Source organism: Chelon labrosus, assembly GCF_963514085.1.
Source record: "Chelon labrosus genome assembly, chromosome: 22".
NCBI classification, from domain to species: Eukaryota; Metazoa; Chordata; class Actinopteri; order Mugiliformes; family Mugilidae; genus Chelon; species Chelon labrosus.
This window is the reverse complement of record NC_140355.1, coordinates 21970900-21983713: the sequence shown is the minus strand read 5'-3', so window position 1 is coordinate 21983713 and position 12814 is coordinate 21970900. Positions and strand designations below refer to the sequence as shown.

General features: G+C 42.9%; 1 protein-coding gene across 3 annotated transcripts in view; it reads right to left on the bottom strand.

Annotated features, from left to right (window-relative positions):
* Nucleotides 1–11054: 11054 nt before the first annotated feature.
* pi4kaa (phosphatidylinositol 4-kinase, catalytic, alpha a) overlaps nt 11055–12814 on the bottom strand; it is a 35705-nt gene continuing 33945 nt past the window's right edge. For all 3 annotated transcript variants that reach the window (XM_084572067.1, XM_084572068.1, XM_084572066.1), the window contains one exon: nt 11055–12485. In XM_084572067.1, coding sequence (XP_084428193.1) covers nt 12434–12485 — 52 coding nt within the window. In that variant the 3' untranslated portion in view covers nt 11055–12433. The remainder of the gene's footprint in view (nt 12486–12814) is intronic.

Below are 12814 nucleotides of genomic sequence, written 5' to 3'. Positions count from 1 at the left end.
CAGCGGGAACGTACTAGTACTGTGAAAAATGTACCAGGAATAAAATCCATGAAACTCACCACTGATCCGAAAGTTCTCACGCACAAATAGCTTGTTAGCAGTTGTAGAGTGATGGCGATCGGTGACTGAACAATGTCTGTGTACACCCAAGGAAGGTAAGTCTGTCGCTACCCGATATATGTCAGTCTGTTTGTAAACCACACCCTCTCCAGAACGTTCATTGGACCCGAGCATGGAGGTGAGTAACATCGGAAGAGTTTCATTGGCCCAAAATGAGCAAAAAAGCAGATTCCGTGACAACACAGTCAGCCACGTAACACAAACCTTCCCCCCACCCCACAAAACTTTCATTGGACATTGAGCAACACCGTGGCACATTTCATTGGCCCAAAATGAGCGGGAAAGCACACTCCATGACAACCCACTTTATCGCGTGGTTCGGGGAAAAACACGAGTCCGCACTAGTGTCTGCGTGCTAACCCTATATACTACTCAATTTATATGTCAGTCTGTTTGTAAACCACACCCCCTGGATCATTCATTGGACACAGAGCATGGGGTGAGTAACATCGGAAGAGTTTCAATGGCCTGAAATGAGCAAAAAAGCAGATTCCGTGACAACACAGTCAGCCACGTAACACGAACCTCCCCCCACCCCACAAAACTTTCATTGGACATTGAGCAACACCGTGGCACATTTCATTGGCCCGAAATGAGCGGGAAACCCCACTCCATGACAGCCCACTTTATCACGTGGTTCGGGGGAAAAATACATGTCCAGGCTAGTCTCTGCGCGCTAACCCTATATACTACTACCATGAAAAATGTACCAGGAATAAAATCCATGAAACTCACCACTGATCCGATAGTTCTCAAGCACAAATAGCTGGTTAGCAGTTGCAGAGTGATGGCGATCGTGACTGAGCGATGTCTGTCTGTGCCCAAGGAAGGTGAGTCTGTACATACCAGATTCATACATGAGAGTGTTAATAAAACAAAATTCCCGAAATGAGCGGGAGAGCAGATTCCGTGACAACACGGTCTGCCACGTAACATGAACCTCCCCCACCAGGCGAAATTTTCATTGGACATTGAGCAACACCGTGGCACATTTCATTGGCCCAAAATGAGCGGGAAAGCACACTCCATGACAACCCACTTTATCACGTGGTTCGGGGAAAAACATGAGTCCACTAGTGTCTGCGTGCTAACCCTATATACTACTACCATGAAAAATGTACCAGGAATAAAATCCATGAAACTCACCACTGATCCAATAGTTCTCACGCACAAATAGCCGGTTAGCAGTTATAGAGTGATAGCGATCGGTGACTGAGTGATGTCTGTCTATGCCCAAGGAAGGTGAGTCTGTAGCTACCTGATTCATACGTCAGACTGTTAATAAAACAAAACTCATGAAATGAGCGGGAAAGCAGACTCCGTGACAACACAGTCTGCCATGTAACATGAACCTCCCCCCACCCCGCAAAATTTTCATTGGACATTGAGCAACACCGTGGCACATTTCATTGGCCCAAAATGAGCGGGAAACCCCACTCCATGACAGCCCACTTTATCACATGGTTCGGGGAAAAACACGTGTCCGCACTCGTGTCTGCGTGCTAACCCTATATACTACCCAATTTATATGTCCGTCTGTTTGTAAACCACACCCCCTGGATCATTCATTGGACACCGAGCATGGGGTGAGAACAGTTTCACTGGACCCGAGCATGGGGGTGAGTAACATCGGAAGAGTTTCATTGGCCCAAAATGAGCAAAAAAGCAGATTCCGTGACAACACAGTCTGACACGTAACACGAACCTTCCCCCCACCCCACAAAACTTTCATTGGACATTGAGCAACACCGTGGCACATTTCATTGGCCCGAAATGAGCGGGAAAGCACACTCCATGACAACCCACTTTATCACGTGGTTCGGGGGAAAAATACATGTCCAGGCTAGTCTCTGCGCGCTAACCCTATATACTACTACCATGAAAAATGTACCAGGAATAAAATCCATGAAACTCACCACTGATCCAATAGTTCTCACGCACAAATAGCCGGTTAGCAGTTATAGAGTGATAGCGATTGGTGACTGAGTGATGTCTGTCTATGCCCAAGGAAGGTGAGTCTGTAGCTACCAGATTGATACGTGAGAGTGTTAATAAAACAAAACTGCCGACATGAGTGGGAAAGCACACTCCATGATAACGCAGTTTATCACTCAACACGAAAGAAAATATTCTTTAACATTAATTAAACCAGATGTGAATGGTTTCCGTGAAGGTTTTATTGATTTTTTGTGGAAAAAAAATGAATACATAGAAAACAAAAATCTCAAAAGAAAACCTTACACCTTACACAAAGACAAAACAGAACAGAACCAGAACCTAAATGAGTCTACAGAAAGGCTCTTAAGTCATAAGTCTAGTACTTCTGCTCACAGTGTTGTAGACAAACATTTACCAAATACCTCAGATGGTGTTTAACAAAAATGGCAAGCATTGATCACAGGATGCACACAAGGCAGTACACAGGTATTAGACAAACTGAGTGACGTCAGTGTGACGACACTCAGCGATCGGTCCGAGGAGAAGCCACAGAATTTGGAAACCCTTTTATAACTACCTGTAATACAAATCCATGAACATAGAATACAGTTTTTTTCTTACAACAATATTACAATCTTAATTAATCACCTTAACACCACTTCCAACTATTACATACACAAATGTAACATAAATGTACTTTCATTAAAGAAAGTGATTAAAGAAACACACCAGAAAATACAAGTGCTAAAAAGTAAAAACAATAAGAGGATAAAAAGTAATATAGAATAAAATACATGTAGTTAGTATGTCTAACCACCCTGCTTACAGAATGTACTTCAAAAAGAAATCAAATGAAGAAAGAAAAGTATTTAAATGATTGTTGGTAGAACATGACTTGTTCTAGTCGCCTCAGCTGCAATTTACTTTATTTATTTATCCATTTGTTTTATTTAATTACTTTGTTCACCCTGGTCAGTCCATGATATTACATCTGAGGCCATACGTGATTCAAAATTTCCTCCACAACAACATCACCATTACCATCATCATCAGTAGATGCAGACGGCTGACTCCAGCGGTGGCTCAGTCTAGAAGGTGATATCCGTATGGGCGCTGGCTGCATCATTAAACGCTATCAAAATATATCTGGGGTTACCTGGAAACATTTGTGTGCCTAAACGTGATGCTGTAGACGGCCATCAAAACACTGACTGAGTTCAGTATCCATAGGGCAGTGTTGTGTAATCAGGCAACACCCTGCGCTTGTTGTACACCACCTGTACTTTTTTAACAACTGTTTCATTCTTAAGGTGAAACTTCTTTTTATCACGTTTGATGGTATCCGATACAGCCGTCAAGTGTGCGTCTGTGTTTTGATCGGCCACAAACGAGTGAACTAGTTTTTCCAATGACCCCTGTGTGACCGTTTCAGCGTTTGCAGAGTTGAGCGTTATACCCTTACACTTGACCTGGGTCTTCCCCTGCTGTGTGCGGTAAGCATAGCACTTTGGCCCCCCTGATACAAACTCTGTGATGTGATCACTCCCCTCCTCCCCAGGACCGCCCCCACCATTTAACTCGTCTGTCAGATCCCCCAGGAAGGGGCCAAGGGGTGGAACCCACTCACCAGGCCTGGAGGTGAAGATCACAGAGTCTGTATCGCAATACAACACGCGCTGCTGCAGCTTGTCCAGCAGCTCATACAGCATGAGCCGGGCGTAGGCGGTAGTCATGGCGCCTATGAACACATTCACATCCTTCACCCTGGACGAGCGGCCGTCAGCGTGACGCCACTGAACCATGGCGACGTCATCGGAAATGAAGCAGAAATGCCTCACGTCAAAGTGGTCGCTGAACATCAGCTGTGTGAATCTGTCTGGATCTGTGATCAGTTCACACGACGGCATGTTGGGCCTCATGCTGAACCTGCCCCACAGCGAGTTCAGGAGTAGTTTATTACAACTCCTGACTGCCTTGTTGACACGGATCTTGGCCGGATCCAGCAGAATACCCTCCTTCTCATAATACTCATCGATGTATTTCTGCTGATCCTCGGCTGTTTTCACGTGACTGGGGTAACCGGATGCCTCTTGTTTGCATTTCAGAAATGTTTTCACATACCCCTTAAACAACGTGTCAGTCGTTTTGGGAAAATGCCACACTTCATCGATGCAGACAATCTGGTAGCCCTTTTCAACAGCTTTCTGAAGCTCAAAGGACACCCACGTGCCTGACAGCTCTCTATCGCCGTCACTGTGCATACACTCAGTGCTCTGATTCAACTCTTCTGAACAGCGACGGCACAGCGGGAACATGAGCTTGTTGTTGCATCTGTAAGGCAGGACAGGATGGTACAGACCTCTGGGTGGGAGCACAGAGCACTTGATAAAACCAAAATAACTGGTAATGGCGTCAAAGTTGGTGTAAATGATCTGTGGGTGGCCAACCGGATAGTCTCTTTTAGACTGCACTGTTGGGTAGAGGCTGGTGAAGTCGAAGTAATGAATCTTTTCCCCCTCACCACAGACAGTCTTGTGATACAGCTTCATGGCATTTGTGCGCCCACCAAAGAGAGCCTGTCTGGGGTCCAGGCGTTCAGGCTTTCTGTACGTCTCCAGAAAAGTTTTGACGGCGGTGTCCGATTTTGTCATGGCTGTCCATTCACACTCCCACATCACAACAACCTGCATACCGTACTCTAACTTCAAGTTGGTCACTTTTTCATTAAAATTCCGGAAGAGCTCGCCGAAGGGCACCTTGCTGACTGGATTTAAATCGCTCTGTACACAGCACTTGACACAACCGTGGAAGAAACATCCTGCAAATTCATAACACGTCTCAGTGGCGGCAACAAATCCGTCCACTGAGTACGGACCCACGCGCTGTTCACCGCCATTGAGGGCGTGTTTTATTGGAGCGCCTTCTGCGTGTGCGACATATTCGAGCCACTGTATGGACAAATTTGAATAAGTCTTATTCTGCTCTGTGTACGCGCCTTCGTACGTGAGAGCCAGAGTGTCTTTGGGTAGGAAAAGTGTCTTGAACACTCCCATGCAGCTGGATGCCAGAGTGGTGAATGCAAACGGATCCAGCTGTGTGCACTGCAGAAAGGTGTCACGGTACACAGTGCACGCCTTGTGCAGCACTCGCACATCGTTGACACAATAGCGGCGCATCTCTGCCCGGAAATCAAAAACACCCTCCCGGACTGTGTCATACCATGCCATGAATTTCTCACGTTCACGTACAGTCATACGGTCATAGCCGTAGTAGGAGGGGTCTGGGTATGCGCCTACATAACGCTTGTTGTCTCTGGTGTTAAACTTGTGGGGGAAATACCCCTTTTCCAAGTCCTCAAAGCCTAAAGCGGCCGGTGTTCTGGCCAGGCTCATGGGCAGAAAGCTGAAGGAGTCTATCCATCTCTGCCGGTATGCATCATCGGACATGAGAATGACCCGACTCCCCTTCATGATCACAGTAGGAAGAATCTTTTGTTTGATAAAGTACTCCAGCAGTATGTAGTTGTCAAACCCTGAGGCGTTGTGGGCTATAAATGTGTAGCCCTTGAATTTTGGACACCTGTAGCGTTTGACAAATGCACCAACACATTTCAGAGTCTCGAAACAAAACTTTTTTCCATTCATGTCCATTGCACAAACAAAATTGGCCTCGTGCTTGCCGTCGTGGTACCTGGTCTCAAAGTCATAAAATATGTATTTATCATCCGGTTCAGGTTTTTCAAGAGGTTGAATGTAGCACTCATGAGGCAGGTCACCGTTCAAAATATGTGCCTTGCAATGCTGACACACAACAGGGGCGCACTTGTGGGGTTTTTTCCCAACACTGTAGATTCTACTACACACATTGCAGCGTTTGACTCGGTCACACGGTATCAGATTGTGTTTTTTCTCTCTCAACTTGTGCTGCCGATAACAGTATTCAGATCTGCAGATACGCATACAGTCTTTGCATTTCACCGTTTCACCGGGGCGTTCAGAGCATCGCGTACAGCAGACGTTACAACAAGCCTTACAACGGTGAAGTAGAGGTGTGTTGTATGTGTCGTAGCAGTACTGACAAACATATGAGGCACCAAAGAAACCCGTCTGGTTTTCAATCAGGTAGTAATGCTCATTGTGCAAATAGAGCCAAATTGTATTTGCGTGGGGTTCGTCATGTGTCTGGAAACACTGGAGACGTTTGCGTCCAGGACCGTGGTGGAAGATGATAATCTTAACATTTAAATGTTTTTCAAATTTGGTGACATCATCAAATGATATCCGCTGTGTGTGGTCAAACCCCACAGCGTTTTGCAGCTGTTTTGCTCGTTGTAGTTTTTCAGGCACGGAGGCGGAGGCGGAGGCAAAGTGCACGAGGCATAAACTGAAACACAAGTTGTCGTCATCGCCGTTGTTAGGATTATACAGAAAACGACACTTCTTCGACAAAATCTGATCATATGGCACGCTACCCAACTTCAGACGGGCACCACCGCTTCTGTTCTGAGCAACCATGACAACAATCTCCAATTCATCCCTGGCTATGGAGTCATCATTGCTCTGCAAAACCTGTGAAATTTCCTCCATGAACAGATCAGCGCTGTAATTAGTGCTGGAATCTAAGACTCTCTGTATGTCGCTGGCCAGAGACGGCCCTCTTAAAACAACGTTTAAAACACTACCAGGCTGCGCCTCATTCATCGCCTGATGAATAACTCTTTCCACTCTCTCTCTGATCATGGCAGGAACACGCTCTGGATTATCCAGAGCAATGTCCCTAAAATCCACCCGCTGGTGGAATTCCATGGAGTTAAAATGTGGAATGTGTCGAACCTGTGCCTGTTCTAAACCGGAGCCCTGCTGTACAGGACCAGGGACGTCCTCAGACTCAGCCGAGACATCACTGGTTACAGCACCTTGTGTTGATGTTGTTGTGGAGTGATCAGGTGTAACATCTGGACGAGCTTCAGGCTCATCTAAGATACTTTGGTGACCGTCCGAAAGATTAAACGGCTCAACATTTTCTTGACCAAAGACTTTATTCAACCTCTCCTGCCGTTCCTCCCTACTGAGGTGGTCCACACCATCGGGAGAGTGATCAGAATCATCACTAAGTCTAGGGATTTTATTCGGGGTGGCCATTGTTTTATCACAAACGTCTTATATAGGTAACTTCGTGTAATCAGTCACATTTGCTCATTGCACATACTCTGCTATGCCGATCCTTTCTTCTTCTTCTTCTTCTTCTTCTTCTTCTTCTGGCTGCCGTCTCTCCTCCTCGGCTGAGAAAACAGACGGTGGTTTTCAGTACACCAAATACAAGCGTTAGTTTCACATACTGACATGGATTACTTACCAACTCAAACGGAGTTTATCGGCCACAAAACAGCTCTATTTTGCGCAGGCTTCACCCGGGGGGAGACCAAATATCTTCTTTGGAAAAAATGTAAAGTGTTAAAATACTAACTAGTGTACGTTGGAGGAATGTTCTTAATGACTGATCCTATTAAAAATGAAAACAAAGTGCGGACCGCTTACCTTTAGGAGGGAGCATGATGAGTGGAACGACAAGTCTTCAACTTGAGTCCAACGTCCTGCTAGAAGGTGGCTCTTGTCACACTATTAGCCTAGCAGGATAGAGCGGAAGAAGAACCAGGTCGTTACCTTTTTAACAGTTTCGACTGCTCTTTTTGGTTTAGCTCATATAGTTGCTCCCCCCCCCCAGCAACACCAGACTTAATAGCACCTCACCTTCACCTTCCACAGTCAGTGCTGTAGACAAGTGTCTTGTAGCCACCCTTTACACCACCACCGTCACTTCAGTTCAGGCAAGAGGACGGCTATGGAGGCTCCGTCCCAGCAAAGCTGCACTTCTTAAGCCGACTGCCTTTGAGCCTACACCTTAGGAGGGTCCCCCTGCAGTGGAAGACATTCTGCATCATCCCCGTCCCTAAGAAGCTACACCTGAGGGAGTTGAACGACTACAGACAGGTCGCCCTGACATCCAGCATCATGAATCATGAAGACCATGATGGTTTAACACCTTAGGGAAAAGTTGGGGGGGGGGGTGAAATCATCTTGTTGAAAAAGTTGGGGTGTTGCCCCACGAGTGTGACGCCCACGATCACGGCAGACAAATGGACATTTTAGATTTCACATTCTCTCTCTCCGACTCTTCTCCAGCTCACATACAGCCATAGTACAGTCAGCCTCCCCCATACCTCCCCCTCATACTCACATACCAGAGACTCTTGGTTGTTTTTATTTATGACCCATTCTACTTCAGCTATAACTTGTAAGGATATAATCCCTGTAACTACTGTTCACTGTTTACATTTGTACTTCAGTCACTTTACTCGTACATGGACATCTTAGATAGTCTTAACATTTATGGCACGGTAACTTGTATATACTTTGTATTTTACATCTTGTTCTGTTTCTGTTTTTTTTTTTTGCTCCTTAAATGTCTGTACTTGAACGTTAAGCTGCTCACTTGCGCCTTAAACTGAACCCCGGGGACAAATAATGTCTGAATCTGAATCACTGCATCTGAAGCCACTCTCAGCTCCTTCCTATCAAAACTAAAATACATAAATAAATAAATTCTCCACAATCGGGGAAATGGATAACACACTACATGACAAGCAGTTTTAACTTTTCTGTGCTCTCCCTTTACGCGCAAAAACTAACACAGGACAAAACTTTGTACGTGTGATATTTTATAGAACGATACACCGTGAACAAATGTATAAAATCCGTTAAACTCACCACTGAGCCGGTAGTTGTCACGAACAAACAGCCGGTTTACACTTTGAACAGTGACGGTGTTCCTTAACGGAAGTGTCTTGACAGGTAGGCGGTACTTTAACTTGGCGCAGTACGCATCAGTTAGGCCACGTGTACGCGCACTGCCACATGCACGCGCAAACATGCCCCTGCATTACTACTGGCCAAACTCCGAGGAAACCGGAAGCAGGACACACGTAGACAAACAGCGCGCCAAACATGAACGGAAAACAGACACATGACAGACGTTAAAGGTTTATACCTTGATCAAACACACAAACACACACTATAATAATAATAACAACAATAAAAAAAATAAATTGAATTAAATTAAATAGCATGAATAAAAACAGAGTTCCTTATTCAGGTTTTGTGCAAATATTTAGAAAGTCTTGACATCTAACACAGTACGCTCTGCATCAGCTGCTTCCAGTGTGAGCTGAAACAGTTCACCATAAATAAGAAACACCATATTAACACTTTTATCAGTTTATTTTAATAATTTAATAATTTAATTGCACACAGTCCTCCCCATTTGTAGCTCTCATCAAAAAACTTCTACCTCTACTGGTCACTTTATATTTTTAACATAGTTTATAGTTGTATAAAACATTTTATTTCTAGTTACTTTCAATTTTTTTATATAGTTTTTGTATTGTATGTTCAATGTATGTTACTGCTACTGGATGCTTGAATTTCCTTCAGGATCAACAAAGTATCTAGCACAAAATACGATCGTTTACTCACCCATATAACTTTGGTGTTGTTTGGAGTCGTTCGTCAGATATTTACATTAATGTATATCCATATAGTGGGAGTGAATGGGGCACCGAAACATAGCCTCTAAATAAAACTCGTTCATTTCACCAATATTTTGTTATGATACACTAGTGTCTGTGAAGGTTCTCAGTCATCCAGGTCATGGTATATCCAAAGGTTTTAAAAGGCAACTGGACTTGTAGAGTTTTTTTTGAGAAGACGTTTCACAACTCATCCGAGTAGCTTCTTCAGTTCTAGGGGACTGGTGGGAAGTCTGAGGTTTAAATAGGAACTCCTCCTGAAAAAACTTGCTTGTTATGCTAATACCTGCACCAGTTTCTTGTTATTAGCATAACAAGCAAGTTTTTTCAGGAGGAGTTCCTATTTAAACCTCAGACTTCCCATCAGTCCCCTAGTCCCCTTTTTAACCTTTGTTGGATATGATATGCTAGTGCTATTCCCCGTTGAGTCCAGAGTTACCTGTTATCTATTCGCGGACGTGCAGCGGTTTGTTGTTCTTTGGCCAGCTGTTCCTCTCTCTGCCTCCACATCCTCCTTTCAACAAGCTCCTCATCCGTATACTCTGGCTCAAAACGGTAAGGACGTCCATCATAAACAAAGTCGTCGTCCACAACCTCAGAATCGGAAAAATATTCAGCCATGTTGCAAAAAACTAGCAGTAGCAAATTACAGGTAAACAAGACGACCGTCGCTCAGAGATGACAGATTTTTAAACCTAAATTATTCTCAGTAAATTTAAATTAAAAAAAATAGTCTCATTCTACTTTTCTGCCTCTTTTTATAACTGTTAGGTTTTTGTTGTCTCATAGGTCAGAGGTCAAAGGTGACGTCCGTGTCTAAATCCTGTGTGTCCGACATGTCACAGGGATTCAAATAAATAATAAATAAAACTGAAAAAAAAAATTGGAATTAAAACAATGTTCTTGCTTTCACTTTTTAGTTTTTATGATATTTTATTCATTGATGAAGTGAAGAGAAAGATCACGAAGAAGAAAAAATACAAGAGAAAATTAAAAAAAAGAAATTAAGAAAAAGCCAGAAGAGAAAGAGAAGATGAAAAACAAAACGACGGAGTAAATGAAAGGAAGTAAAGAGAAATTAAGAGTAGATGAAAGGGAAGAAAGGAAATGAAGAAAAAAGAAAGAAAGAAGACAAAGGCAAAAGAAATTAAACAAAACAGGAAAATGAGAAGAAGTAAAGGGAAAAATACAAAACAGGAATAATGCTTATATTGAGTTAAAGGAACTGTAAAAGAAGACAAATGAAAAGAAAAACAAAGATAGAGAGAAAAAAGCAATAAATAAAACACAAAAGACCTGAAAACAGAAAGTTGGACTGAAAGGAAGTGAAGGGAAACAGAAAAGACCCAAGAACAAAAAGAAATAGATAAAAACAGAAAAAGAAATGGAGAAAGAGCAACAAATAAATAAAGACAGAGACTTGAACATTTTGAGGAAACGTTTTAATGTTTTTGTTTTTTTCAGATTTGATTTTCACCTGGATGACGACACATGTCCTCACAAACACAAACACACTGGCATGTAGTATGTATCTTTATGAGGACGCTCTGAGCCATGATAACTGAATCTCTTGTTGGTCCTCACAAGGATAGACAAACGAGCGCAAACGCACACACACTCACAGGAAACAGTTAAATACTGAGATGAACCGATCGCTACGACGACGGATCGGTACACATCCATAGATTGCATAAAGGTCTGTTCTGTTCTCGTCTTCGATGGCTTTATAGGTTCAATCAACATCTGGAAGAAGAGGAACGTTTGAACATCTGGATTCATCAGACGGGACACGGACACATCTCTGATCTCTAACCAATACTCATCAGGATCAATACTCTACCGAGAGAGAGAGGAGTAAAATATAAAAGAGGATAAAAAGAAGAAAGGAGTAAAATAATATATAAGTCAGTAAATATAAGTGATATATAACAAGAAAGAAAGAATAAAAAAGACAGATATTAAAAGAAGTGGAAAAGGAATGAAGCTAAAAAAAGGTGAAGAAATAAGAAAAGAGAACTAGAAAAGAGGAGAGAATAAGGGAAAGGGAAGAATATATAACAAGAAAGAAAGAAGACAAAATGGAAAACAAAAAGACGGGAAGGAAGGAAGGAAGGAAGGAAGGAAGGAAGGAAGGAAGACAAAAATATAACCAAGGAATGAACAGAAGAAAGATAAATGAAAAACAAAAACTAAAGAGAGAAGGAGAAATAGAAAGAAAAACAGTTTCAGTCTAAAACAAAACGACCTTTTCTTTCATCATCAGGTTGAAACAGTGGAAACAGAACCAGAACCAGAACTCATGTTAAAAGTTTAGTTGTTTAAAAACGTCTCGTTCTTTTAAAGACGGACGCGGAGACGAGCGACGGGATAAAATCTGCTAAATACGTCCAACGTGTAACTCACAGTAAAATATTCTACAGTACGTTCTACGACAGCATCACGACGACCTACGGGTGGATTAACGCCGACTAAATCAAACTACTGGCTCGGATGACGATGTACAGATGACCTGAAGCTCTTGACCGTGAAGCCGATGAAACACTGAGATCTATAAAGTGCATAATATTAGGATAACAGCATAGCGACGAAACATGGCCGCCGCCCTCAACAAGTAACAGCATCCAGAAAATACTTAAAGGGTGATTCCTCGTTTTGGTAAAAGTTCACACAAAGAGAAATACCTTAAAACACAGATGTGCATTATAAAATCTGACAAGAGTTAAACTGTTAGCGTTAAAGTGCTCCGATAGAGAAGACGCAGTTTCTTATTTTTTTCCTGGGAGAAGGTCGTTAGTACGGAATCTGGTTCTGGTAATACTGCAGCATGTCGTAGGTTTTGCTCCTGAAATAAAAAAAAAACAAAAACAAATCAGAAAACAAACTATTTAGCATTCACAGATTCACTAATGTTCTCTTTTACATACAGAGAAATGATCATGTTGTAAAAATGGCTGGGGTAAAACATATGGATCTCTACCTAGTGTTGTTTCAGAACCATGAACAGCTGTTTGTTGACTTGGGGAGATGATCCATATTTTAGAACAAGCTGTAAAGTCTCTTATTGATCTCCACCTTGATGTTAGTTAGGGCTGTCTCTAATGGATCTCAACCTAGTGTTGTTTCAGAACCACGAACAGCTGTTTGTTTGATTTGGGGAGATGATCCAGATTT